Here is a 26,812-nt window from a genome sequence, read left to right on the forward strand (position 1 = left end):
TTATCATACCCTTCATTCATTCATTCATTCATTCATACCTGGGTCACAAGCAAAAATCAACCAGGCCAGACCTACATTCATTTATTACAATTTTCACCACCCATACCTTATCTCATCTCACCTTTTTGTCTATTTATTATTCTATCCAAAGACACATTTTCCAGCTATTTCCCATTTCCTTCCTTACATAAACACACATTTTTCATCCTGACACACACTCTTCTAACACACTTGGTCTCAAATGTGCGTAGACCACCATCTGTCCTATCCTTTCTCAGTCTCCTCTCCTTACTCTGTTAGGCTGACTATTCAAATCCCCAGTCTGATAGACCACCTATTCACCCACTGTGCATCCATAATAGCTGGAGCTTTGACACATAAAAGAGTAGACCTTGACATTCAGCTGACGGGGGTCTCGCAAGACACTTAACTAGAGTGTTGTGAAAACCAAAAGTGGCGATAGTTGTTTCATCATGACTGAGGAACAATGCTTTCTGTGCTATACAGTGACTGTGTGATCCGCCTCTCTGTGTCAACGTAGGACTGATATCCTACAGGCAGAAAGACCCCTAATCCTCCACACCAAGGGAACAGATTTCAGTGAATGTGTGTTTGTGTGTGTGTGAACAGGTGACATTATCTGTCAACTGGGTAACATGGGGACATTCAACACAGACTGATGTGAGCACTTTGGATGTTTTTCCAGGTGTCTGTGGAGACTCACTCTTGACAGTGGCAGTCCTGGTGCAGTTGTAGAGAATAGCCAGCTCTCCAAACACCTTTCCTGGCCCCATGGTGCAGAGCTTCAGGCTCTCCTTCGTCACCTCCACCTTCCCGTCTGAAACATGCAAAGAAATACAGGTACGCCATTAAGCATAATACTATATAAATTACACGTTCATTTTGCCTGATAAGCCAAGTGTGTCAGTCCTCTGCTACATTCAATATTTGCAGCAAACAAAGTTTCAGCTATGAAATGGAGTGGATGATAGGTGTCTGAGGGCTTTTGCTTATTTTTGGGGCCACCCAGCCAAGGTGGTCTTAAATCACTGGGCTGGAAAAAAATAACATTATTTTGCAATGTGGAGTTTCCAAGGGCTACTGGCCTCCTACCAGGCATGTGCCTGGCCCTGTTAAATAGCAATGCAGCAAGAAAGCTTAACACTCTATAACTCACAGCCACATTATGGTATGCCTTAAGGTAAGTACTGGTACATTCGACCATTCACAAAGAATGCTCTAAAACATTATTCCTGCAGTATGTATGGATTCACATAGTCACTATTCACATCTGTCTCCAAAGTAAACATATTTTTGCATTAAAACAACATTACCTACCATTTCTGGTATATGAAGAGCACTATTTAAGGAATAACTAACTTCTTTTGACCCTATTAATCTAATAAATTTCAATAACAATACTCTTTTGCCAACAAAACCACATACTAAACTAGAAGGGCACTCGAAGATCACAGACCTCCGCCAATGCATGCCCTATCTCAAAATGTTTGCACCATATGAGTGCAGCACTAACGCTCTATTTTGCAATGTTAAAGAAAGTGAAAAATAATTTGTGTATCCGCATCGTGATTTGGATCCGCTCCAAAATGTAACAGGTTCCTCCTTGGCCCATGCTACACCCTTCAACCAAGCCTCATGAAAATCAGGCCAATAGTTTTTCTGTAATCCTACAGACAGACAGACAGACAGACGAATCAAACCGAAAGCATAACCTCCTTGGCAGAGGTAAAAACACTACAGCTACAATCATGCTGCTGCGGAGATGCATGTTAACGTCTTAGCAAACCAACCAGATGGCTGCTGCCGCTGTATAAGGCAAGCCTCTTCAAGCATGTACACTTTCCTGGAAACTCAGCATTCCAGCGGTACCTTAACTCTGATTCACAGAGAGCAAAAACCCAAAGAAAAGTCAGCTCTAGGCTACTGATAAAATATGGCAAGATGTTAAGAGCAGGCGATTCATCCACAGAGAAAACAGTTTGACACATTATCTTGTTAAAGAGGGAACTCCTTAGACAAAAAGCCTCCAAAACACTTGCCATGTGTCATGACATGTTATTTTCTCAACTTTGTATTTTTTTTTTCACTTGGAACTTTAGTGCACCTTTTTCACAAAGGTAAACAGTACATCATCCATTAACACCCAGCATGAAACTATACATGCAGAGAAAATCTTTAACCATGTGTGTCACCATCTTAATGTCTACATGTACTACCCTGCTGTTTTCACTACTCATTTTGTGTCTGAGCTTCCTGTAACACTCTCCTCTTTTTCCACTCGAATGGAGAAACAGCTGGAGATCAAAATAACTAACTGGGATTCCTCGCCATTCATCATTTTAACAATGCAGTGCCTATGGAAACTATCATTATTATCAGCTTAAGTATTCATAATCGCTACCTTAGATTTAGAAGAGAAAAGGTCCATAGTCCTCGGAAGTTCAACCAAATAATGAAGGTGCTCTTTAGTAGGGACACAAATGTTAAAAAAAACTAATGGTCTAAGGGACTCTTCTGGCAAAAAGTTAAAAAGCCTTTTTTGAATGGCTATTTCATGTTGAAATTACTAGTACATGTTAAAATAAAACTGAGTAACAACCCATCCATAGCGGCACAATCAGCCTTCTTTAGTTTTCTTAGATCGATTTAAATATTACTTTTTTAGTAATAATTGCACATATAATCACGGGACTGCTTACTTTCAGAAACATTTGCAGTTTGGTTCTTAATGCACATAGAAAAAATACAAAACTTCTCATTGTAGACTGTAGTTTCTTGTATTTTGCATTCTATTTTCTACTCCTTCACACTCATTAACATAAAAAAGACAACTTTCTGTGCACCCCGGGATTTCTCTCAGGAAAGAGGGAACCCCTGCTGCTTGTTTACAAGAGCAACTGTAAAAACGTTTCATTAACTGAGTATAGCTGAAACCATTTTTGTAGCGTCAATCTAGCCATGCAAAGTCTATGAAGACTATAAATACTGAGCTTAATTTTGCTGCAAGAATTAAGTCTGGAGAGCAGCCATTTAGGATCGATTGAACCCAACAAATATGTGCAATACTAATTAGTGAACTGTGAGGGGTGATGAGATGCTGATGTGACTTGTGACTAGGGATGGGGATCGTTAATTTTTATTTATATAACGTCGGTTTCGGAGCATCAGAGAGCGCAGAGCAGACATTTAAGTGGCACCGGAATCCGGTTCACATGCATTCCGGGTGTTGATCCGTACGGACCACGGATCAACTATGGTCCGTTGCACCATTAAACAGAACTATTATTGCTTTTATTGCAAAAACTGTAAGTCTGTGACTGTTGATTTCTTCTGTCTCTGTCGCTGTTTTTGTTTTAACAAGCTGATTAAGCGGCCCACACAGCGGTGCTCTCTGTAGCCAGTCCGACTACGTTTTGAATGATTTGCGGTGGGGAGGCTAGTCTTTACATATATGATCTTTACGCATACTGTGCTCGTAAATCATTTTTCCAGTTTGCGCACTTATCTATTTTTAGACATAACGTTATATGATCCACTAGTCTCTATAGCACTATCGATAAGCTCTGACCTTATTGATTTTCATGTTTTGAGAAATTTGGAACCAGGTCCTAATAGAACCGGGTCTCGAGACCCATCCCTATTTGTGACCTCTCAAAACTCCTGAGCCCTTATTACAGCTGGGTGTAATAGATAGACAATGGATGGTGAATAGTTTAGAAGAAAATTGCCAATGGCTTCCAATTGGAGAACTGTAGGCAAAGACCAAAGTGAGTTTGTTGCCTTCATCTAATCAGGTGTAGAAAGGGTTCATGTTGATCTGAGTGAATGAGAATGTCTATCATCAATTGTACATCCAGTATGAAGAGTGTCTAATAAGCAAAGCATAAATCGTTCCCTTTGATCCATCAGCAAAAGAGTAACAACATGGCAGCAGTGTCTTGTGGACAGGTTCCTGTTAGGACAAAGACAACCACACATCTGGTAGCAAAAACAGTTGGTTACACACGACTATGGACAAAGCTAATCATTTCCTGTGAATGGCCTTGTAATTAATCCCTAAGTGAGGCAAGTATTTAGAGCACAGTGCTTGTTCTGGACTGCATGCTGTGAGGGAACTGCAAGTCAATTAAATAATCCAATTAATCAGTTATTTGAATTCCACTCGTCTTTTTTAAGAAAATTCTGTTCAGAAGTTCACAAGAATCCATCCACCAAAGCCAACACATGGTCCAGCTCATTTCCTGTTTTTGTGTCTAATAAAATCTGCTTTATCAAAATACTTTATTACAGTAGCTCCAAATTAACTTGTAATTCACCTCACATATGCAAGTTTTATTCAAATCTTATTCAAATAGCAACACCACAGGCAAATACACAACTCTTTCATTGGACAGCCGATCTGATATCAAAGTACAGTACAGTTACATCTCACTGAGCCATTTAACAAAAGCTGTTTACTGTTCTGTCTAAAGGCAAATTAAAAATGGAAAAGAGGAAGAACTAAAACATTCATGACGCATGAAATACCAAATGTATAATGTTAACATGCTATTAGGGTTTTCCCTGTCAATGTATAACAGCAAGTCTTCTCCCCCTAAGGCGGTGTATTGTGTTAATGGCTGATCATTTGAATGCACACAGTGGTCCACATTGCAGGGCATCAGGACAGACCTCGGAGCAGACTTTCCTCTGGCTCCTGATCAGATGTGATTCTGGCAGCATTCCAAATCAAAAAGCTGCCGTCTTTTGGGTCTCACACCGGTGCTGACACTGATAAGAAGTTGATGCAAATGTGCATCAACAGGAGTGATTTAAATAATACTCTATGATCTGAAGAATATCTAACCAAAAATGTTATTTTTTTATTAAGATTCCTGTCTTTTAGACTAAATCTAATGAATTGACATGGTTAGATTAAGGATAAAGGCATTTTTGTAATTAATCTACTCAATTGTGCCCCTGCATGTTGCATGTGACACAAGGTTCTCTACCCCCCAATACATTTGGATGAAAGGACTGTTGATTTCCACATGGTGTCTTTCACACTGAGGCCATTAGGCTGCATCTATAAATAAGGAGTTTGAGTAGTCAGGCGCAGCATACTGTTTAATTCTTCCTCCTCTTCTTTCATTGATAGTTTATGTTTTTTCAAGCAGCACAAAATGGACATCATGAAACAGGATGTGGGGGAGTTCAAAATCCCTAGAGGATAACATATAACCACCATCCCATCTTGATGGGCCTTGTTCTTCCGCCACTGCTCAGGGGTCCGATTACCCGATCCTATCCATTAGAGCAATGGAGGAACACTGACAGTAGATTAAGCAGATGTTGCATCCTGCTTCAACTGGCAGTGGTGGCCTAAAGGTTAGGGAATCGAGCTTGTGACTGGAAAGTCTGGACTGGCAGAATAATCTGGATGGGGAAAGTAAAAAGCAGTGCTTGTCACTCCTTCATTACCACCACTAAGGTGCCCAACACCTACAGCTCCAGTAGAGCTCAGTGCTCAGTGGCCAGCAGATCAGACTGGGGTTACACTGGACAGCTTCCAGGTGTCAATGTGTAACTGTGTGAATGTGATCAGGGCGTTCCTGAAAAAGAGAGCATTGCTCTCAGTGACCTGAATAAATAAAGGAAAAAGGAAAAAATGGGGTCATGACCACTGAAGGTTTTAGGTGGTTCAACACTATCGTTGGCACTTCACTAAAGTGACTTCAGGTCAGCAATGATATGTCTGTGAGAATAACAGTCACATTATGTCTGAAAGTTGAAGTTGAAAGGAGAAAGCCATGGGAGAAACAAGACTGAAAGCTCTTTTTGGTCGAGCGTGGGATCAATTCATCAGGGACTGAAATGTGTTCAGAAAATCCCAGGGTTTAAAATTCACCATGTGCTCTATATGTATTTAAATGCACTGCAAAAAAAAAGTGGTTTAAAGGATCTCATAAATTGCAGCTAATTCAAAGGTTTGATGTAAATAGTGGTCATAAATAGTGGCCATAAGTGTCCTTTGATTCATCAGCTCTGAGCAGTTATTTGTGTTTTTACCTTGATTTTCAAAGAACCCAATGTGACCTCTCAAAAAACACAAATTTTCACACTGTAGCTGCCCAGTCATGAAAAATGAGACATGTGAATCAACACATTGGGCAAACGGCAAGATGAATGCAGCCACTCTGCTTTACATTCATTGAAAAGCAATTGAAAGGGCTAGATGTCAAAACGATTGTGTTTGGGTTTGAGGCTAAAAAATTGGTGTTTCCTCCCTTTCACAGAACTGTGACCATGGTTCAATAATGAGGACTTGCTGTTCAAGCACAAAGCATGTATAATTTGTCTCTCCAGTTGGAAAACAAAACAAGCCCTAGAGTTTAAGAAAATACAGATGTAAGTTTGAACAGCAAGAACAGCAAGAACAAACACAAAGACAGAGAGTAAGAGCACTGTTATGTTATTAATCAGGGAGGGTGGCTCAGAATGGGAGAATCTTATATGAAATTTAAAGCTCCCCAGTAATGAAAATGCAAAACACTCAGTGTTGTTGTTTCAGAGAATCCCTGTTTGTATGACTGCAGGCTGAAAGAATACAAGCAGCAGGATGATGCATGGCTGGTGACTGCCAAAACAGGGATAAAGTGTGGGTGTATAGAGGTGTGTTGTCTTTGACTTGTGGAATGCAAATGTTAAGATATTTTTAGACGGCGAATGGTTACCTCTGCACGTCACCCTGCAAAGTCGGTGTTCTGCATCTTGGGTGGGCAGCAGGGTGCAACTCTGTCTAACAGCTACATCTGATCCTACTTACAACCTCTACCATACACTGCAGGCGGCTGCTATCCATCTACTCTAATCATATCATCGCTTAGCTTAAGTTGTAGCTTAAAGCATAGAGAATGGTTAGCTGTATGACACAAATATAGCAATATTAGCTAATGAATATCATACTATTGGCCCTGATCGGATAACAAAACTTTGAAGCTCATGATGCTCTTAAATCTTTTTTAGTTGATAGACATACACTCAGTTGCCAGTTTATAAGGTACACCTAGCTAAAACTAATGCAGTTTAATACAAGAGTCCTGCATGAATCCTACCTTCATGAAGGTTATAATGTTACATTTTTGTTGAATCAGATTTAGATAGATGCTGATTCAACTTTAAAATCATTTTGGAGGCTGCAGTTTATAATGCTGACAGGTGTTTCTATTACTTCTACTACCCCATTTATATGAGGGCAGGCTAAATAGCAGAAATACCTCTCTGTATAATGCAATACAGTCCAACAGCACCACAATCTACAGCCTCCAAAATGATCATACACTTGAATTAAAAAGTGTTATTATCAAGTCCAGGCCAATAGTATGATATTAGTTCGCTGAAATTGCTATAATAATTGACTTATACTGCTAACCTAGGGTGACCAGACGTCCCGGTTTGACAGGGACAGTCCCAATTTTCAGTTGCGTGTCCCGAGTCCCGACAAAAGCCTGTCGGGATGCTAAAATGTCCCGGTTTACACCAACCACTATGAAATTGTCCCGGTTGTCAACGATTACATAGCCGTCGTGGTCTTATTATGTCCCGATCATTAACTAAACCAATGTAGAAAGACTAATAAAGCGTCCAGCGTATGATTTTAACAATTTGTGTGTGTCAGTATGCGTCTGCATAAGCTGTGCAGCCAGCGTTACAATGTATATTTGTAAACATTGTTGCAATGCCTCTTCTTATCTGTCATTTTAACCATAGACAGTGAAAGGGTTTTAACCGGGCACAAATGCTCCCGTTGAGCGGATCTTTTCACTCATGAACAACGCATGGACTGATGAGAGGAACCGCATGACCATTCCCACGTTAAAGGCGCTACTCATCACACGGGCCAATTTTGCTGACACCTGTGCGCAATTTCACAGTAGGTTTTCAGCCAACAAATTGATTCTTGAGCAAATTCACTCCTCTAACAAATATATGGAATGAATGTTTCCAATAGGGAAGCTATCTGCTCTATCAAATGAGATTACATTTGTGTGTGTGTGTGTGTGTGTGTGTGTGTGTGTGTGTGTGTGTGTGTGTGTATATGTGTGTGTGTGTGTGTGTGTGTGTGTGTGTGTGTGTGTGTGTGTGTCTGTGTGTGTTGTTGGTTAGAATAACACTGGAAACACTTTACCGTAAGGGTACATGAATTAATGCATGAATTAATTGATGTATGTATTATTATGCATTATGTAATTAACGATTTATGTATTACTGCATTCCTTAATATCCCATGAATCATCAGGAATTGACGTGTTCATAGTCTGTCATTCGTGACCTCATACATGAACACAACTAAAGCATTAGGTACGTGGGCACATCATTAGGAATTATGATTTATTAAGCATGATCATGATTATTTATTTTTCTGCAAAAAACATGTGGTCATCACTGGGCAAATTCTGATTGAACACAACTTGTGCATAATGATGTACCCACCTTACCTAATGCTTTAGTTGATGTGTTGTTAAACGAGGTCATGAATGAGAGGCTATGAACTCATGTCAATTCCTGATGATTCATAAGATATAAAGGAATGACGTAATGCACAAATCATGAATTAATTCATGCATGAATTCATAATTCATGTACCTTTACCATAAAGTGTTACCATAACTTTAGTTCAAGCCTGTGGCAGCAGTTCCAAATAATTTGTTTAGTGCCATGCAATGAAAAATACCTTTTCACAAAGTTTTTCACAAGTTAAGTGGGTGCATTTTCCAAAAGAATGCTTTAATTCTGAAAAATAAAGTTGGTCCCACACGAAACTCACTCAATGTCTTTTAATATTATTTCTTAGATATGTAGGCTACATACCAAGAAAATTCATGAATGTTAACTGAGATACCCCATTATGTTGTAAGCAGTCTCATCTCCAAAAAAATACACTTGTTGACTTTCATCAGCTTTCTGTCAACAAACTTGTGGAGCAGTCTGCATAGCCTTCTGCAGCTTCAGAAATCTGAAGATGGAGTAGGAAGATTGCAGTTCCTGCACCGTTCAGCGGAAATCCAGTAATGTTGTAAGAAGTGGTACCAAATCATTTCAACATCTGCAAGCACACAAGCATGTGATCAAGATGCTTTGGTAATATCATTGGTCTTTGTTGTAGTCATGTCAGTTGTTTTCTCTCAAAACCTACTTTCAACTCTTGAACTAAAATAAAATTCAGTGAAACATTGGCTGACTGACTAGCGTTGCGCAACTTTCATCTGTTATGGCTGCAGTGCACTCAGTTCACTTTCATTTTTTTGTGTTCCACCATTCCTTCTAACTTGACGTAAGCAGAGAGTTTTGTTTATATGCACTGCTCTACGTGTTGGCTCTTAGTGCAAACTAGCTGACGTCAAACACTCTTAAACGTATGCCATTTTTTATTGCAGGAGCAACAAAAGGAAATGAAAAAAGCTGTGAGAAGGCAAGTGGAAGAGAAACAGGGACAGCAGGGGAGGAAGATGTGGACGGACACCTGATGCTGTAGGTGAGCACTGTTGAACATCATATCATTTGAGACGATAGCACTTCACATCCTTTTCAGTTCAACTCAGGCACCCTCACACAGGGCTCCCTGCCATCGGCACTTTGGGAAATTGCACTGCAGTTTTTGTACAAGTGGTCTGTGACACCTAAAGACACAAAAAAGTAAGTCGAAAGGATACGAGGGACAGCTGGTTTCATCCTTTTTACATCATTTTACCTTGGAGACAGGGGTACAGCAAGAACACACTGCAGTGCCACATGTCTACTTTTAGAGCCTTTCAGCCTCACACTGAAGGTTACTTTCATTCAGTGGCAGTAATAGGACATTATGATAGTCTACTGCTACTCTCCTAGTCATAAAACTCAGATTATGGCTTTTGTGTTGACAAGCTGATTGATAGCCTGAGTAGGGGGCAGTGAAAATGATCATTTTGTATTCCCAGACCAAATCACAGCGTTTTAATTAGCAGTTAGCGTCCATGCCATGTGCACATACTGTAGCTTTTCTTTTATGCAGACAGACATAATTAGACAGTGTCAACATCAGAATACAAATTAATATGGCATCTGAAGTGCTACAATAATGGACCTCTCTCATTTCCGCAGCCTGCTCTCAACTCATTTTAGTAGCCGGCTGTGTCATTACAGACATGAGAAAGCATTTACAGGGAAATTTGGATTCCGTGTCAGTGTTGTCAGAGTGGAGGGAACACAAATAGTTATACAAACATACACATTGAGTATTTTCATACATAAAAGTATGCATTTACATATGACAAGTCACTTAGTTTTGTCACGCTAGTGGCTCTGTGAGGCTGTACTTAAGCACAGCTTTGAGCTAAATGCTAACATGCTGATGTTTAGCAGGTATAATGTTAACCACTTTCTGCAGGTTTTGTATGTTGACATGTTCTAACTAGCACTAAACACAAAGAGAAGCTAATGCCGATGAGAATGTCAGTTTTGTAGGTATTCAGGCATAAACCAAAGTGGAGGACAACACATTGACATTGACATCCATAGAGCCATGTTGTGGGCTGAAAAATTATTTCTAACTTTCCATTTTTTCCGATTGCTTGAAGATTACATGCTGCTCAATGGGCTAAAAATAGTTTAGCCTCCTTGGCTCATGTAATCATTTTAAAATACCTTCGATAATGTCAAGCTTTTCTTATCAAGCTTAAGACAAGGCTGTTTTTCCTAGTTTAAAAAAGTTGAGATAATTAAGATTAGGGTGACTGGACGTCCCAGTTTGACCGGGACAGTCCCGATTTTGAGTTGTGTCCCGAGTCCTGACAAAAGCCTGTCGGGACGCTAAAATGTCCCGGTTTACACCACCCACTATGAAATTGTCCCGGTTGTCAGCGATTACATAGCCGACGTGGTCTTATTATAGCCCGGTCATTAACTAAACCCATGTTGAAAGACTAATAAAGCGTCCAGCATATGATTTTAACAATGTGTGTGTGTGTGTGTGTGTGTCAGTCAATCGTAGCAGTTTGCGTCTGCATAATCTGTGCAGCCAGCGCAATGTATTTATAAACGTTGCAATGCCTCTTCTTATCTGTCGCTTTTTAATCGCGGTGAAGTTAGCTGGATGTTTGATATTCAGTTGATATTCGATATTAACTTCCCCTTCTTTCAAGATCGACAACGCAATTCAGGTCAATGACGTGATCAGGGTCAAAGAAAGTTGACATTATTACAGAGTATCAAGAGAAAACAACTACAATTATTATCGCTAGAGATTTGCATCCGACATAAAGCTTCATAGCACTTCATCATCTGTTCTGTCGCTAGGTTCTGTGTCAGGGACCGTCGACAAATTACCGTTTTGGTAGATCGGCAATGACAGTAGGGAACGCAAAACGTTGGCTATTTCTTGAAAAATATTCACTAATAATTTGTTTTCATAATGACTGCATTACTTCCCAGTATGTACAGTTCAGTTATTATTATTTCTGGAAAATATGAAATAAAAATCTAATTCTCTCATTCTGATTGCTGTAGTAGGCTACTTCCCAATCACTCACTGCTACTTACTACAGGTCACGGTTTCCTGAAAAGACAATTTATATGACTAGAAAATTAATGAATATTAACTGAGATACCCCATTATGTTGTGAGCAGTAGGCCTATGTGTGCTGTTGGCCATATTGTGTCTAATCTGTCTGTGTCTATGTCTGACCTGGGCTGGCACATGTTCACGTTAAAAAGCACGTGCGTGCACGAGCACTACGGTCACGCACAATGTGTCCCGGTTTTAGTTCTGGGAAATCTGGTCACCCTAATTAAGCAACATGCTGCATCTGCGTACGTGTACACCAACACTACGTAACACACACATTCACACACACACACACACACACACACAAAGTCAGCTTTGTGATTTGTACTTTGTAAAACTTATATGAAAATCTAAGAATTGGGGTGGAGAACATTTGACAAAGGCAATCAAAGTTCAAAAAGAGATCAAAGAGATACATTTTAACACAGGAGACTGAATAAAAAGTTGGTAAGTAATTTTAAAAGAAACCCTTATCTTAAGGTCTCCAGTAAACCTTGACTCCAGTGACATAGATTGATGAAACCTTTCCAAGCTCGCTGTATTCAGGCTTTACAATAAAAGCTAACACTGATCAACCTCCAAAGCTTCACATTGTCACACTGTCCTCAGGCAACATTGAGTATGTTTACATGCACACCAATATTCCACTATTATTTCGAATATGACAATATTCCGAATTTGATACAGGTCATATAAACAGTATTCCGGTTGGCTATTCTGAATAAGGCCTTTTTTCTGAATATAGCATTTTCCGATTAAGACGTCGGATATTCCGGTATTATTCGGGTTTTAGAGCCTTTCTTTGGACATTTATACAGCGCATTCGGAATATGCCTCTTGCCTGTTTACAGCTTATGGTCAGCTCTGTGCGTTGCTATGGTTGCTGTACACAAACCAACCAGCCAACAGTTTGCAAGGCTGCAGACCGATAAGAAGGAGAAACACAGCTATTTTTAAACATTATCAAAGACTTGGATATCAACAGGTTTTTGGATATGTGAACACATCGCTATGCTGACTTTTTCATGAAGCTGGTTGAAAGAATGAAAGACAGATACTGTGTTCGCATGGTCCAACAAGTCTGCCACCCCTGGTAAACTTTGAAAAAAATCGAATATTGCACAGCTACTATACATGTAAACGGGAATACCGTATTAGTGGAATATTAACTTTCATTAGCAATGTAAATAGCTTAGTCGGACTATCATATGTTTTTGGAATTAGGGCAAAAAACTGAATATTATGTGTATGTAAACGTAATCAATGTTGTTTCCAGCCTGAATGTGAAACTTTTTCTTGCTATTTTTGACATGCACATATGCAGTATATGTGTGTGTGCTGTGAACAAGCCAACATGTGTGTGTGTGTGTGTGTGTGTGTGTGTGTGTGTGTGTGTGTGTGTGTGTGTGTGTGTGTGTGTGTGTGTGTGTGTGTGTGTGTGCAGATTACTTGTCCCCTATCTTGTACCCTCAATGTGAACCTCAGCAATACACAGCTTATCCAGTTACAACAGACTCAGCATCGCTCCAAGTCTATGGCCACCACCTCCCCATGCACTCTCTCTCTCACACACACACACACACACACACACACACACACACAGAAAAGAAAAAAAATTACTCAATGCAGTACAGTTGATGTACACAAGGAATGGAGTTTTAAACATAACATTTGTTGAATATTCGCCTCATACGATGCTTGTGAGCTCTTTTTGTCTGTCTGCCTTTCTTCCACTCCTCTTATATCTCACACACACACACACACACACACACACTCCGCTTTCATAGTCTTTCCAGATGAGGAACTCTCAAAAACACCGTTAACCACAAAGGAGGGATGAAGGCTCAGGGATCATAGACAAATTGCTCATTAATTTTTGCTCTGTGGTGTATTCATCAGCCTCCGTGGTGTGAAAGAGTTCAGAGGTAAAAAATAAAGGCCATCTCACACTAATCAGAGAAGAGGAAAGGAAAAAAGAAAGGGGTGAATAGGAAAGAAAGGTAGAGAATATAAAGAGAAAAGCAGAATGAAAATGAGATAAGATGGACAGAGAAACAAAGAAGGATAAGACTGTTGTGTAAAGGAAGAAGTGATGAGCAGGTAGAGAAAGATGGGTGAAAAGAGGACAGATTGGGGTCAAAGCTGGTAAAATGTGGGGAGTGGTAGAGGGAAACTCTGGTGCATGTCTCTGGTTTTATATTTAAGCATTTCAAATTGATCACGTGAACCTGTGTGTGTGTGTGTGTGTGTGTGTGTGTGTGTGTGTGTGTGTGTGTGTGTGTGTGTGTGTGTGTGTGCGTGTTTGAAATGAAAGAGAGAGAAAGTGACAAAGGGAACAACTTAGAGGCAGAGGGGGCAAATGAGAACTTTGCAATCATTTGAAATGAGACTTGCCGGAGAGAGAATATTTTCACTTCTTCTGGACAGATGGTGCACTGCTCAGCGTAGGTAAGATTATTAGTCTGCAACACACGCATGGCCGCCATTTGCACATAAATGGCGCATTAGCTGACGTTTTATTCTTCTTGATAGTTATTTCAGATCACTAAGCTATTGTATGTCAGCAAAACCATCAAGCCACATGAATTTGGTGCATTGTGTAGAAAACTCTCATTTCCTGCTGCTAAACACACACATACACATGCTGTAGGGATATACAAACAATTCTAAAGATGTAAGTGAATTAATATATTTCTCTCTGTGACATTTGAGGCAGCAGTAAAATAGAAATAGTTTTTTGATTTAATAATGTGCAACTTGTTGTTGTTGTTGTTGTTGTAAATGTGAATCTAGTTTCTCTGCACTTGCTTCTATTTCATTATAAAGGGGGGCTACCACCTAAACCTGTCAGCCACCTTTAACGAGTGTGGTGTGTGTGTGTGTGTGTGTGTGTGTGTGTGTGTGTGTGTGTGTGTGTGTGTGTGTGTGTGTGTGTGTGTGTGTGTGTGTGAGATAACTAGGAAGAGTGTTGTAAATGTCATTCCAGTTACAGACCTTTTCCCCAGAGGACGTCTTAATAAACCCCCACCGACAGCCTCACTAGAGTTATCATGAGAGCCTTGAAGAGTGCCAGCTATATGTGACTCAATCTCGGGGTCATAATATTATTGCATGTCATGTTACTTAGAACACGCACAAAGTTGATCTTACATTCTATTTTAGTCCCAGGTAGTTGAAATTGAGTTCCCCTGAGAAGAAGCAGGCAGGTTGAGTCTTAGCCTCAACAGTGAGTTAAGGTTCATTCAACTACAATTGGCTGCTGTACAGTGCTGTCAAGATACAATAGGCAGCAGTGATTGTATTCAATTTTGGCTACATGCTGTATTCGCTAGGGCCAATCAAACCAAAATATGTAAGCCTCAACATTTTATTTTCCTGAGCTGCATTAGTTAAGTTGCCAGGCAACAAAGCGGTGCAGTGGGTTTGTGCACTCACGTTTCTGTAACCAAATGTATTCTATTTTTATATCAGCTTATTAATATGCGAATATATCATAATAATCAGCTGATAGTTTAGCAGTAGCTGCAGTAGTTGTAGCAAATAATACTAGATAGTGCTTCTAATTTGCTTTACATATGGTGTTCCACAACTACTGTATGACACTGAGTCACACTCAGTTGCCCCTATTGATTACATCTCTATGCTCTGCTCAAGATGAGAGAGGAGCCCATCTCCCTTTCCTCTGCTTCACTGGCCAGTGAGCACAGAGGGCATCTCTCTGAAGACTCCAGTCTATAGCGCAGTAAGAGGATGAGTTCTGCTGTCAGAGTCTCAGGCAGAGACATTCCTTCATTTAGTCTCTTATTTTTTAGGAGATTGGCCAGCTTGACACGTGGTCACCTGTGAAACTGGTTTGTCTTTTGGCTGTTGGCCATTAAGTTGACATGAGCATTAGGATGACAAACTGATATATTTTATACTATGGCTGACGATTCCCTTTTGAGTATTAAGTGTTGAGGAGCTCTGGAGATCTGCTTTCATGTCAGGTTTTACTAACTCCGCCTGTAAGGTAGATTACAAGGTGACAGAGTCGTGATAAGGTTCTGGTAGAAACTAAAGAACATTATCACAGGATAAAATATGCCATGAAATGAAATGCAAACAGACACCTGTGCCTCTTAATTAAAAGTGTTGCTTATATTTGATTAAAGACACATGCATACAGACCAGTCGATGCTCACACACAATCATATCTACCAAGTGTTTTGGCTGTCATATCAAGGAGTCAAAACCATCAAATACTCCCCTTATAGAGAGAAACTAGTAGTGGGCCACAGTGGGTAAACATTGCTATTCATTGTTATTCAGAGATATATCTCAGTCAAAGCAACAGGAAAGGAAAATGACTGTCAGGAGTGGTTCAGCATAAGCTTCAAAACAGCACATTGTTCAATTGTGAAATATTCAGACATTCAAGGATACGATTTAAGCCTCACTTAAACCTGACATTTTCTTGAAGAAATCTGTCAAAATATTAGATTTGCCTTGCCTAACAGGTCAAATTAAATACTTGGGATTCTATCCAATTTGTGTTGAGAAAGTGTCAAATCCCGGGCATATTCTCAAATCCCCTGAACACCTCCACCTGAAGGAAATGGTCTTCAGTGCATCAATGGTTGCATTGAATATGGTAACCTGTCAAAGAACCTGTCAATGTACTGTGAACACTTGGGGTTTTAAGCTGAATCTTTCTCCTTGCTTTTCAGTCTGCCCTCCCTGTACACTAGGGCAGCTGTTCCTATGCAATATAAATGCAAAGTTGGTACCAGGAAACCAGGTCAGGAGAGACCTCATACTGTACATCCTGTTAACACAATAAAGTTGTCAAACAGAAGAAACCTGTTCAGTTAAGCTTTCTTCTCCAAACTGTAGTTAGACACAGAAATACAGCACAGATTTTCACCAAACTATTAAAAGTAAACTTAGCTTAAAAGTAAAAAAAAGCTGCTTTTTTTGTAAAAATTCTCTAGTTTCAGCTTCCCAAATGGTTTATTTGTTTTCTATGTCTCTAATGTACATTGAATGTCTTTAAGTTTAGGATCCCTATGGGAGAGAACATGCTATTTAAATTTGTCAACTTGGGCAGTGTGATATATATTTTTCACGATTTTCTTGCATTTTAACGATCACTATTATTATTGCAAGTTGGACTAATTGTTCTTTTCATAGGATTGCATTTTGGCCTAAGCCCAGTCTTCAGTGTGTTTATGCCATCCAAACTAATCATCAATTCTCTATTCTCAAAGCTAAGGTTTCGGCTCTGTTTCACCTTTTAACAAGTTTACTCGTAACACTGTCAACAACATTTCATGACAGTTGAATGATGATTATGAAGTAAATCAAGGGGGTGTCAAGGAAATACTTGATAGTAATTGGATACGATAATAACAGTTATTATCATCATTAGCCACCTGTACGGGTCTTTGCAGACGACACATCCAATCAAAAACCTCTCTCATCTCCATGGAAACATGAGCTTTTGTCTCAGTTGCAATCAGTATTTTAAAGAGGAATGTCAGTTACAGCCCAGTGGATGTGACCAAAATACAACAAACCGTTACAGCTGCCTCGTCGTGGCTGCGAGCCAGTTCCAGGATGCATTCTTTTTTATCAGCTCCTGTTTTGTCTGATCTTTAATTATCAGGTGAATCTGCTACAAAAGCTAACTGCTCTGAGGTTTAAACAGGGAGGCTGTGATATTTTCTGAAACATCAGTCTAGGCTCTCATTGGAGATAAATAACATATGCATATGCTCTCATATTTAAAAAAGAAAAAGAAAAAGAAATGTAATGATGTAAAGCACAGTTATTATATTTTTTGTATTGGTGTAGTTTACTTGCCTTACGTGCCTTATATGGTTACATGATGCATGATTTTGCTGTCAGCCCCCTGGCAAAACGTCAATGATTAGCCTGCCAAGTCGCAACAAGAAATGACACTACTGTCTGAGCACTGAACACTTCATTTGCTAGGAAAATGATGTACAATGTTGAGCAGACACAGCTGTGTGTTTGACATGGCATGGCACACTTAGACATCCTGTCAGCGTGCATCAAAAAGTCATTGACTATGACGGGCTTCCACAGACCTTGGACTAATGCTTAATTTGTTTTTTATGCAAAACAAGTCAGGCCAGGGACAGTTAGGGTGAAAACTGCACCCAAGGGACACGAGAGAGCGAGAGAGAGAGAGAGAGAGAGAGAGAGAGAGAGAGAGAGAGAGAGAGAGAGAGAGAGAAACAGAAATTGGAGTAGAAAAGAGTTAAGGGCAGCAAGACAGAGCTGGCAATGTTCATTGAATATAAATACGTTAAGCCTACCCCAAGGATTTGAAAATAGGAAATAATTAGCCAAACATTTGATATTAGTGGCATATAAGCACTCTATTTCAGAGAGGAAATCACAAAGCCCCTCAACAATTATTTCTCTTGCAGATTTTTATCTTTTGTTTCTCTTTCTGTTGCGGTCAAGAGGAACCTAATCATCATGTCAGTGTGACACTTGCTCATTTGTGACCTACTGTAGCCTGACGAGCCACCTCTGGTTCAATCGACTTCCCCCAGCCTCCCTTACAGGGAGAGATTCAAATCTGCTCGATACCTACAGAATGGGTGACTAGCGTTAAAAGACCACCGGCTCACCACCTAGAGGTTTGTGTCCTCGCTTTCTGGCTTTCTGGCTTTTCCTGTTTTCATCCACAACTCCCCTAACAGAACACAGTGGAGCAATACTGAGGATGTGGTTTCTAATTTCTTTCATTGCTTGTCAGTGAATTAAAGACACAATTCCCTGACTTCCCCAAATTCTCTCTCAGTTCCCTGTTGTACAGCCCACATTTGTGTTTTGCATAGAATTTGCATTAAGCCAGTTACATATTCAACTTCTCTCTGCAGTCTACAGATAAAGGCGACAAGTGACGTCCTTCTTGCACACAGAAACAGTCAACAGAAGTACTCAGATCATTTCCTTAAGTAAAAGTGCCAATACCACAATGTAAAAGCACAGAGGTATGATCAGCGAAACGTCTACAGCCATACCAGCATTTCTGTTAAAAAGGAATATCAGCATGCTAACATGCTCACAATTACAATGTTACCATGTTGATGTTTAGCAGGTATAATGTTTTTTCACCTTTATGACAATCCATTCAATATTTGTTGAGATATTTCAGCCTGGACCAAACTGGTGGAGTGATCTGCATTGCCATCCCTAGAGCCACACTTATCTATTTCTCTAAGATGGCATTACTCATTTCAGTCTAGCATCCCAACACAAGTGCAGAGTATGCTTTTATAGTATTATAGATTTGTAGTAGAATTAAACTAAAAAGTGGTATATCTTAGTTTAGAAAAAGTCCCTTGTTGTTATTTTAGTTGTACCTTCCCAAAAATCTATTCTTAACAATGTATGGTTGAATGGGGTATCCAGGAATTGTATTTCTAACCCAATAATCAACATGGTGGCCGACATGAAATAATAGTAGCAACAATCAATATCAACATTCTTCCTAGTAGAAATATTAACCTTTAAATGCCACTGTCTATATACCCACTAACAAGATTCTAGCTTATCACTTTCCAGTTTCTTAATTCTCTTTCTCTCTCCCGCTGTTCTGCCATGTCGTTTAGGCTTTGAGGGAAGTATTTCTACCAAACATTTTGAATCAATATTAGAACAGTTACACTGCCCATGCAATTGTATGTGAGAGCCAATTGCAAGTTATAAAGGTTTGAGAGAGGAAGTGAGTAATAATAGTGATCTATATGTGCTATATTTCTATATTTGAATCTGTATTATATCTGTGAATGTCCATGTTCACCTCTATTTAATGATCAGTTACATTGTGCAGGTATTGACTGAGGCCATTTTCCTTGAGGTCGACTCTATTGCTAGGGACAATGGCTTCCTAAACGTTTTATAGTGGTTTTGACCAATCATGTAGCAAAAATACCTTTTCACAAATCCCTTATCAGCCGCAGTGTGGACGTTGTGCTGCTGTTCCTGTCATCAGAGGTCACACTCTGTATCATCAACGCTCATTTTACAAAAAGATACAAATAAAAAACCCATGCTGAATGAATACTGCTAAAAAAGAATAAAAGAAAAAGGACTCAGCAGGCACACAAGCATCACACAAAATAAAATCAACGGGACATTAGTGAATCATACAGCATCAAAAAGTGTAGTTTTGAATTTGAGTTCATCGTGCTGCAGAAACCCATCAATAATGTCCTTTCATTTCTTTTTTATCATTGTCAGGCTGGCCCTTTCAAAGCTCACCAGACACAGCCCTACAGATCCACTTCAATCTGTTTATAAAGAGTAATTATTTACATCTTTTTTAGGGTAATTGCACTCTTTGTGCTTGTGGTTTTCATTTCATTGCAGAATAGACATTTTACCTCTGTTCATGTGTGCTTTTACCTTCCATGACGTAAACCAGTGAGCCCACATCGCCTTCCTTAATGATACAGCTGTCCTTTCCATACTCCACAGGGTACATGCAGTCCACGATCTCTTGGATCTGCGACAGCTCCAGGTTCTTCATGAAGTCATTGTCTAAGATGGCCTCCTTGATCAGATCCTTGGACCTGGAGACAAGGTGAAACAAAATCACCACTTTGCAAACACAAATTTGTACAGCATTGGTAGAATGACATAAGCCGCTTTCCGACCAAGTAGTTACAGGAACGTAGTTATAGGAAAAGTCCACTTCTAAAGAGATCTACTAACTACTCTCCCCCAAAACCGTTTTTTCCAATTGCATTCGCACTGGCCAAGTGGCCATACTGGTAGGAGGGGTAAGGGAGTGATGCAAGCATGGCAACGGTCTTTATAGCGTTAAAATCAGAAAACAAATACACCAAAAAAGTATGAACTAAATACTAAATCTAATGTATAGAGCATATTTGTCATAATTTAAACAAGTCTCCCGAAGAGAAACGGATATCTCTCTCCTCCACCTCTGCCTGCTGCGCTGTGGACGTGTGTGTATGTGTGTGTGTGTGTGTGTGAGTTTAACTCTGAAAAGACAGTTAACCACAGGTTCCCGTTAATCTTATGATGGACATGTGTTGTGATATTTAAACAAACGAACCGTCAACGGCGAAATAAAAGCCTCTTAAGACCTCCAGCTTACAGCGGGGTCTCTGAGCATGACTGGCCGAGTGACGAGCTAGCGGCCGGGGCAGGCTCCTGCTGGCTGTCGCCTCACTTCATGGAGCTTCTCAACTCCGAAAACTTTGAAGCAAATTGTCAATTCGGCAATCGCAAGACTGCCTATATTCAAAATCTAAACAGTTCATTTTTCGCCTAAAACGTTGTCAGAAGTGAAATTAGTGATGAATCAGATGGCGAAAATTTTTAAAATTGTCCCGTTGTTGGTCTGTTTGTACCGAAAACCCGACCCTCGTTGACCTTCATATGCTGAAAAAGCAAAAGGGAAAAGACCCTGTCCTGAAGTAGGAGCTGAAAGAGTCACAGGAACTGCGGCCAGAGGGACTTAAAAATCCCCAAATTGGTCCAGTCGGAACACAAGAAAAAAAGGGTTCTAGGAATTTTATGTTCTAGGAACTGCAAAAATCCCTTCAGTCGGAAAGTGGCTAAAATGAGATAGAATTAGAGAGAGAAATTAGTACTAAGAGTCTAAATGTATCACACACAAACTTTGAGAAAAAACCTTGGCTGAGATTAAAATATTTCTCTAAAATCCAGTGAGGGATGTTGACCAGTTCAACAGGCAGGCATGTTGATTATTTCTAAGGCAATTAAAATCTCACTCAAACTGCACAGCTTTTCAAAAACTTATCCTCAATTCAAAGACATCAGGGTAAAACCTTTTCTCCAAATGCTGCAACAAGTCAATAAATCCATTGGTAATGGACCGTTTCCATTCAGGGGTGCACTTCTGAAAGCCAAATAGGCCTTAAAGACTGCATCAGGGCATTCCACAGGTAGGTATGTTTTGCAATGACTATGCAAGGAAGGGAGAAAATGTAATTAACTGTAAAAGCTGATGTGCTGATGTGCACAGAGCACTTTGTCAGGCGGGCTAAAAGGGGACATTATGTCAAATTATCATTTGGATCGAGGAGAACACAGATGCTATTTATGTACCATTGACGGAAGAGAGACATTGGTTCTTGAGAGGTGTCCACGTGTTGACAACAGGTGAATGAGAGCAAGGCGCAGCGAAGGTTGAAACCGTCAAAGCAAGAGTCAAAGAAGTGTCGAGAGACGGGAGAGAAATCTGAAGCTGACTCTAAACAGTGAGTTAAGATCACTCCTTCATTGAAGCATGTCATCACCAGAGTCAGAGTTGTTCGGCTGAGTGCTGCGTTGTCAGTTTTTGACAGTGTCAGCTGGATGAATGAGGTTAAAATGTGTCAGGGTTAATCCTACAAGGAGTCCCCTCCTGAGAAGCTAAAGTTGCATTCCCTAAAAGCACTCTCTATCTCCTGGCTGGTAGGACTCAAAGGCACTGGTGAACTGCCTCTTGCCTTTCTGTGCTGTGTGCCCTTTTAAGAAACAGATTTATGGGTGCATTGTTGACACTGATCACCTGAGGAGCTTGGGCAAATAACCTGGAAGGCATTTATGAAGCAGCGCTCCCTCAACACACAGGCTTCTCTGCCCTGCTGCCAGCCCTGCAGCAAAGTCTTACACAAACCACACAGCTACACAAACTTCAAGCTCTAAAACGTCAATGTCTGCCATGATACAATATCAGCAGTGCCCATTTTTTTGTTTTTAGATTCATGTACTGAGCATTATGCGCATGCCTGTGTTTTCAAAACAGCCACTATAAATCCCTCTGCACATTCATCTGTAAAGTGAGGTCGTGTTTTAAAGTCAGTGTCTTACTCCTCCTCAAGAGCTTCCATTCATTGTTTAAGGTCATACGGATGCTTTTGAATCCATTCAATCTTGAGACACATGATCGAATCTGTGAAAAAACACTGTTGCTCATTCAGATGAAAAACTGTGAGTGATGCCCTGAGAAGCAGCTATCATAGCTGGCACATAAATCTTCAACCTTGACCTACATTTACAGATCATCATTTTGACACCATCAGCTGAGTGATTAGTTTTAGTTTGAGTCTCAAAATAGCATGCCGAAATATCCAAAACAATTTTCTCCTAATGTGTGTTTTGCATTCAACACTGATGAATTTTCAATTAGTCCTGTGGATCCCCAAACAGCTCTGCTTTTAATCTCTCTCAGCAGTGATGCTTGGGGATGAAAGCATGGAACTAAACTAAAGACCAATATTGTATTAGTTGTCACAATATATTAGGAAAACAGAGATTACTTACTTAAGTTATTTAAATAAAGTACAAACACTGGATTTATATACTAATCTCAGTGACAGATCAGACATCCCAGCATATCGAATTTTTGCTATGTATATGCCACTGTCCTGTCTATCCTATATAGCAGCATCATTATTTGTTAGACCACTTACAGATATGAGAAAGATGAAAGAGACAGTGTGGTAACAAGTTTCCAGAGTCTCTGGATCTTCATTTATTTGAACCAAGGTTTGTTGTTAGATATTTGTTTTATTCTGCCCTTGAGTGTCAGAACAAGTTACTCCTGGGAATTGAGTTAAGAAGACTCAGGTGTTGCACCTATTTTTCAATTCCCATCCTGCAATATTTGCTCCTCCCAAACCTCTTTTCGTTTTTCAGCAGAGACTGCACACGGAGGAGACGATGATTTAGTTTTAATGGTGGCTGCTCCCACTAGGTTTTAGGGAGTATATCTTAGTAAAGTTGTTAAGTGTCAGTCTGGAATATGATGATCCTTATGATGCTTACTGAGTTAATGATGCTTTAAAATAGGCTTAATTGTATGCATTTTATGCTAGCAGAACTCTGCATTTTTCGGCATATTATTAACTTAACAAACAGGAACAAATGTAAATCTTTTATTTTCCTAGTTGACCTCCAGCCCTCTGAAAATGTGCCTCATTGACCCTCTTTTTGTTACTTTACTCCCAGGAGATTTCTGGCCTTCTCAACCCTGATCTGGACCCCCCCCGACTTGAGCCTCTGATAGCAACGTTGAACAACGTCTTCTAACCAGACCCTTATAAAAACATCTGCCTTCCTCTCCTTTGTGAGGATGATATATTTGCCTTCATCCACTAGTGAAGTTTAGGCCTGAGCATGTTCAGCCTTCCTTAAAAGGAGAAAATATGCTCTTTTAGGAGAAAAAAAGAAGAGGGGTGGCAAAAAAGTGGGAGAGGCTAACAGAAATAGGAGGCAGACAGAGGGAGAGGGATGGATAGCGTATGTGTAAGGAACGCTGTATGGGTCTTGTAAAGAAGATAAAGTGGGTGAGAATGAAAGAAAAATCTAAACATTTAGCCAAATCCAACAGGCATTACTGCTACACTTCAATAACCAAAACAAAATGAAAATGTAATTGAGCTGTCTTTATCCCATGAGGGCCCTTGCGTTTATCAAAAAGAAAAAAAAAACTCTTTTCTCAATTGAGCAATAACAAAAGTTAGAAGAGTCTCACAAAAACAAAATAACTTGGATATAAATGAATTGCTCTTGAACTTTTGCAAGTTGCTCAAGCAGAGATGTACAAACAAAGTGAATAACGATAATAACGCTGAACCAACAAGATAACAGTGCTCAAACACGCTCAAGTCATTTGCATTCAACAGTCCGCTGCTTTTCAATCATTATTTTTTCATGTATACTTATTAGGAGAGATAAAGTGAGCAAAATGTAATAATGAGAGAAAAGGTGCAGCAGAACATTTAAGCTATAGTTGACTATTTGATGGAAGTTCAAACAACCTCTTGGTAAGAAGCAGATCATTTTCAATTCCATTATGACATTTTCTTTCAGTTTCCTTGTGGGGATTATCATCTCAAATCGTGCAATCATTCATTCAATCATAATTGACAGCTGATTAAATTGAAACTCTTTAACGGCCAAGATATTAAACTCTTCATTGGTTGTTCGAAAAATGTTAAATGCAGGACAAAGTCAATATTGTTTTGCAAAAGAGTCTTCCATTCAAGGTCTCCCTAAAAGTCTCTTTGGGAAATCTCTTAATGGAACAATGCATATGCAGTAAAAGCTTACTATCATTGGTATCAAATTGTCACAGTATTGCGTTTTCCTCATCTCCCATTCCAAGCCAGTGTCCAGGGTCTCACGCTTATTTATGACAGGGAGACAAAGAAAACTAAAAAATACCACACAAGAAAACAGAGCTGACAGGTATAACAAAGACTAATGACCTTTCCTTGCTCAGATAAATAATCCTCTTTTTTTTATTTTCTTTGATGAAATCTTTTGAGCTTTGTTTGTTTGCGTGTCGAGAAAAAAATGACACACCTGATCTATATGCAAAGTCTGAAAACACCAACACTTAATTCTGCTCATTTTAAGTGATATGACATATCCCAATATGCATTTTAAATCTGGATTTAGTTTTGAAAATGTATTGATTCTGATGTCTTTTTTTTAATGTGCTCTCAGAATGAAGATATTCTCCCTGTAAGTGTTTAATTTATAATAACACAACCCTCAGGTTTAATGCTGGATTACTTCACAACAGACAGTTTCCGCTTCACAACCAGACCTCATGTTCCAGACCAAGCTGAGCAGGAGAGAGATGTTTGGTGGAGAGTTTGAAAAGAAGAGAGAGAGAGAGAGAGAGAGAGAGAGAGAGAGAGTAGCTCTAAACAAATCATAAGGTGCACAGAGAGCCTGTTAAGACTGCCTTTCACAGAATCACAGCTTGTATAAAATGGGCACTGGTACATTACACAACACCAGATCTCTAAACCTATAATTCCCATTAACAGGATGACAGTTAATTTCTCTCTCATGTTAGGCTGTGATCAGGCGTATTGATATCCAGCCCTTTATCAGCGAGCTGACGAAAATCCTATTGATAACTATTGGTAACTGGACCGTTTCCTGTGTGTGTATGTGTGTGTGTGTGTGTGTGTGTGTGTGTGTGAGAGAGAGAGAGAGAGAGAGAGAGAGAGAGAGAGAGAGCTCACCACCTCATCCATATGTGCTACAGGTGCTGTACCTGCTGCGCCACACTTAACATTAGTGAATCAGAAAGGTGAACTCATAGCTACTGGAGCTGATTTAAAATCTTATTATCATTTTTTGCTTAGTTATTAAAGGTGAATGTAATGCGTTCATAATTTGGACACCTACTGTGGGCTTTTAGGGTAGAAAGGTAGGGTGACATGGCTAAGATCCTGGATGTCGAAGGCAGTGGGTTCTGCCGAAATTGCCTGCCTCTTCGTCCGCTGCTGCTCGTGCAGCTCACTCTGCTTGTGGACCTGCTGGGTTGCCGGTTTGATAACGGAGCGGTATTTGTCCAGCTCGGTCTGTAGTCTCTGTATAAGCTCGTCTTTCTGGTCGAGCTCTAGTTCCAGCTCGTCGATGAGCGCGTCCCTCTGGCGCAGCTCTTCAATCTTCTCCTGGAGCGCGTACTGGAGGTCGCGCAAGGTGCCCATGTCAGCTGGCGACGAGAGACTTCCCAATAAGTTTATCGAAAGGTTTGCGGTCTAGTCTTTATCCCCTCTCCTCTACCACGCTGCTCATAAACTTTATCCGGCATGAACAGATTCAGAGGATGCAGCCCCTGTCTCTCCTGGGGGGGGAATCCTCGCCGTTGTCCGTCACGAGCGGATGTTGGGAATTTAAGCGTAGGTATGTTCGGTGCTTGCTGCGATAGCCAAGGTGAGCCAGTAAAACGTCTCAACCACTATCGCGCAAAGTTTGCCCCTCTCTCTCTCTCTCTCTCTCTCTCTCTCTCTCTCTCTCTCTCTCTCTCTCTCTCCCTCCCTCGGCGGTGTGACAGTGGAGGACCGTCCTCCCCGAGTGCGTCAGGCTGCGACCTGGAGAGAGCGCATGGCGAGGAGGGCGCCTACAGGAATATGTGGCACAGTGCAGTCTGCCACTCAAAGAGAGTCGCACTCGTCGCACATGAATAATGGACTCAGTGAGAAAGCCACTGCTCTGAGAACTATGTCATCATACCTCAGTAGATCGCCCTGAGGCAGCTGAGTTACAAATAGATGAGCACCGGAGCCTTAATGGAAGTTGAAGGTGATGGAAACTTAATGAACCTCAGTGTTAAAATAAACAACGTGTTTTTTTTTTTCTTCATCTATTGTTTGTATTGTGATGGACCACTTGTGTATTTAACTAAATGAC

At 40.1% G+C, this 26,812-nt stretch overlaps 1 protein-coding gene across 2 annotated transcripts in view; it reads right to left on the bottom strand.

Annotated features, from left to right (window-relative positions):
• The window catches only part of LOC144532507 (cGMP-dependent protein kinase 1), a 75,251-nt gene that overhangs the window by 45,032 nt on the left and 3,407 nt on the right, over nucleotides 1-26,812 (bottom strand). The window contains exons 1-3 of one of the 2 annotated variants that reach the window (XM_078273299.1): nucleotides 25,805-26,109; nucleotides 20,027-20,193; nucleotides 725-838 (exon numbers count right to left, since the gene is read on the bottom strand). In XM_078273299.1, coding sequence (XP_078129425.1) covers nucleotides 725-838; nucleotides 20,027-20,193; nucleotides 25,805-26,109 — 586 coding nt within the window. Of the gene's footprint in view, nucleotides 1-724; nucleotides 839-20,026; nucleotides 20,194-25,804; nucleotides 26,110-26,812 lie in introns of those variants that run through there. The other variant, XM_078273300.1, reaches the window with a different exon arrangement.

This window comes from Sander vitreus, chromosome 17, assembly GCF_031162955.1.
Source record: "Sander vitreus isolate 19-12246 chromosome 17, sanVit1, whole genome shotgun sequence".
Classification (NCBI taxonomy): Eukaryota; Metazoa; Chordata; class Actinopteri; order Perciformes; family Percidae; genus Sander; species Sander vitreus.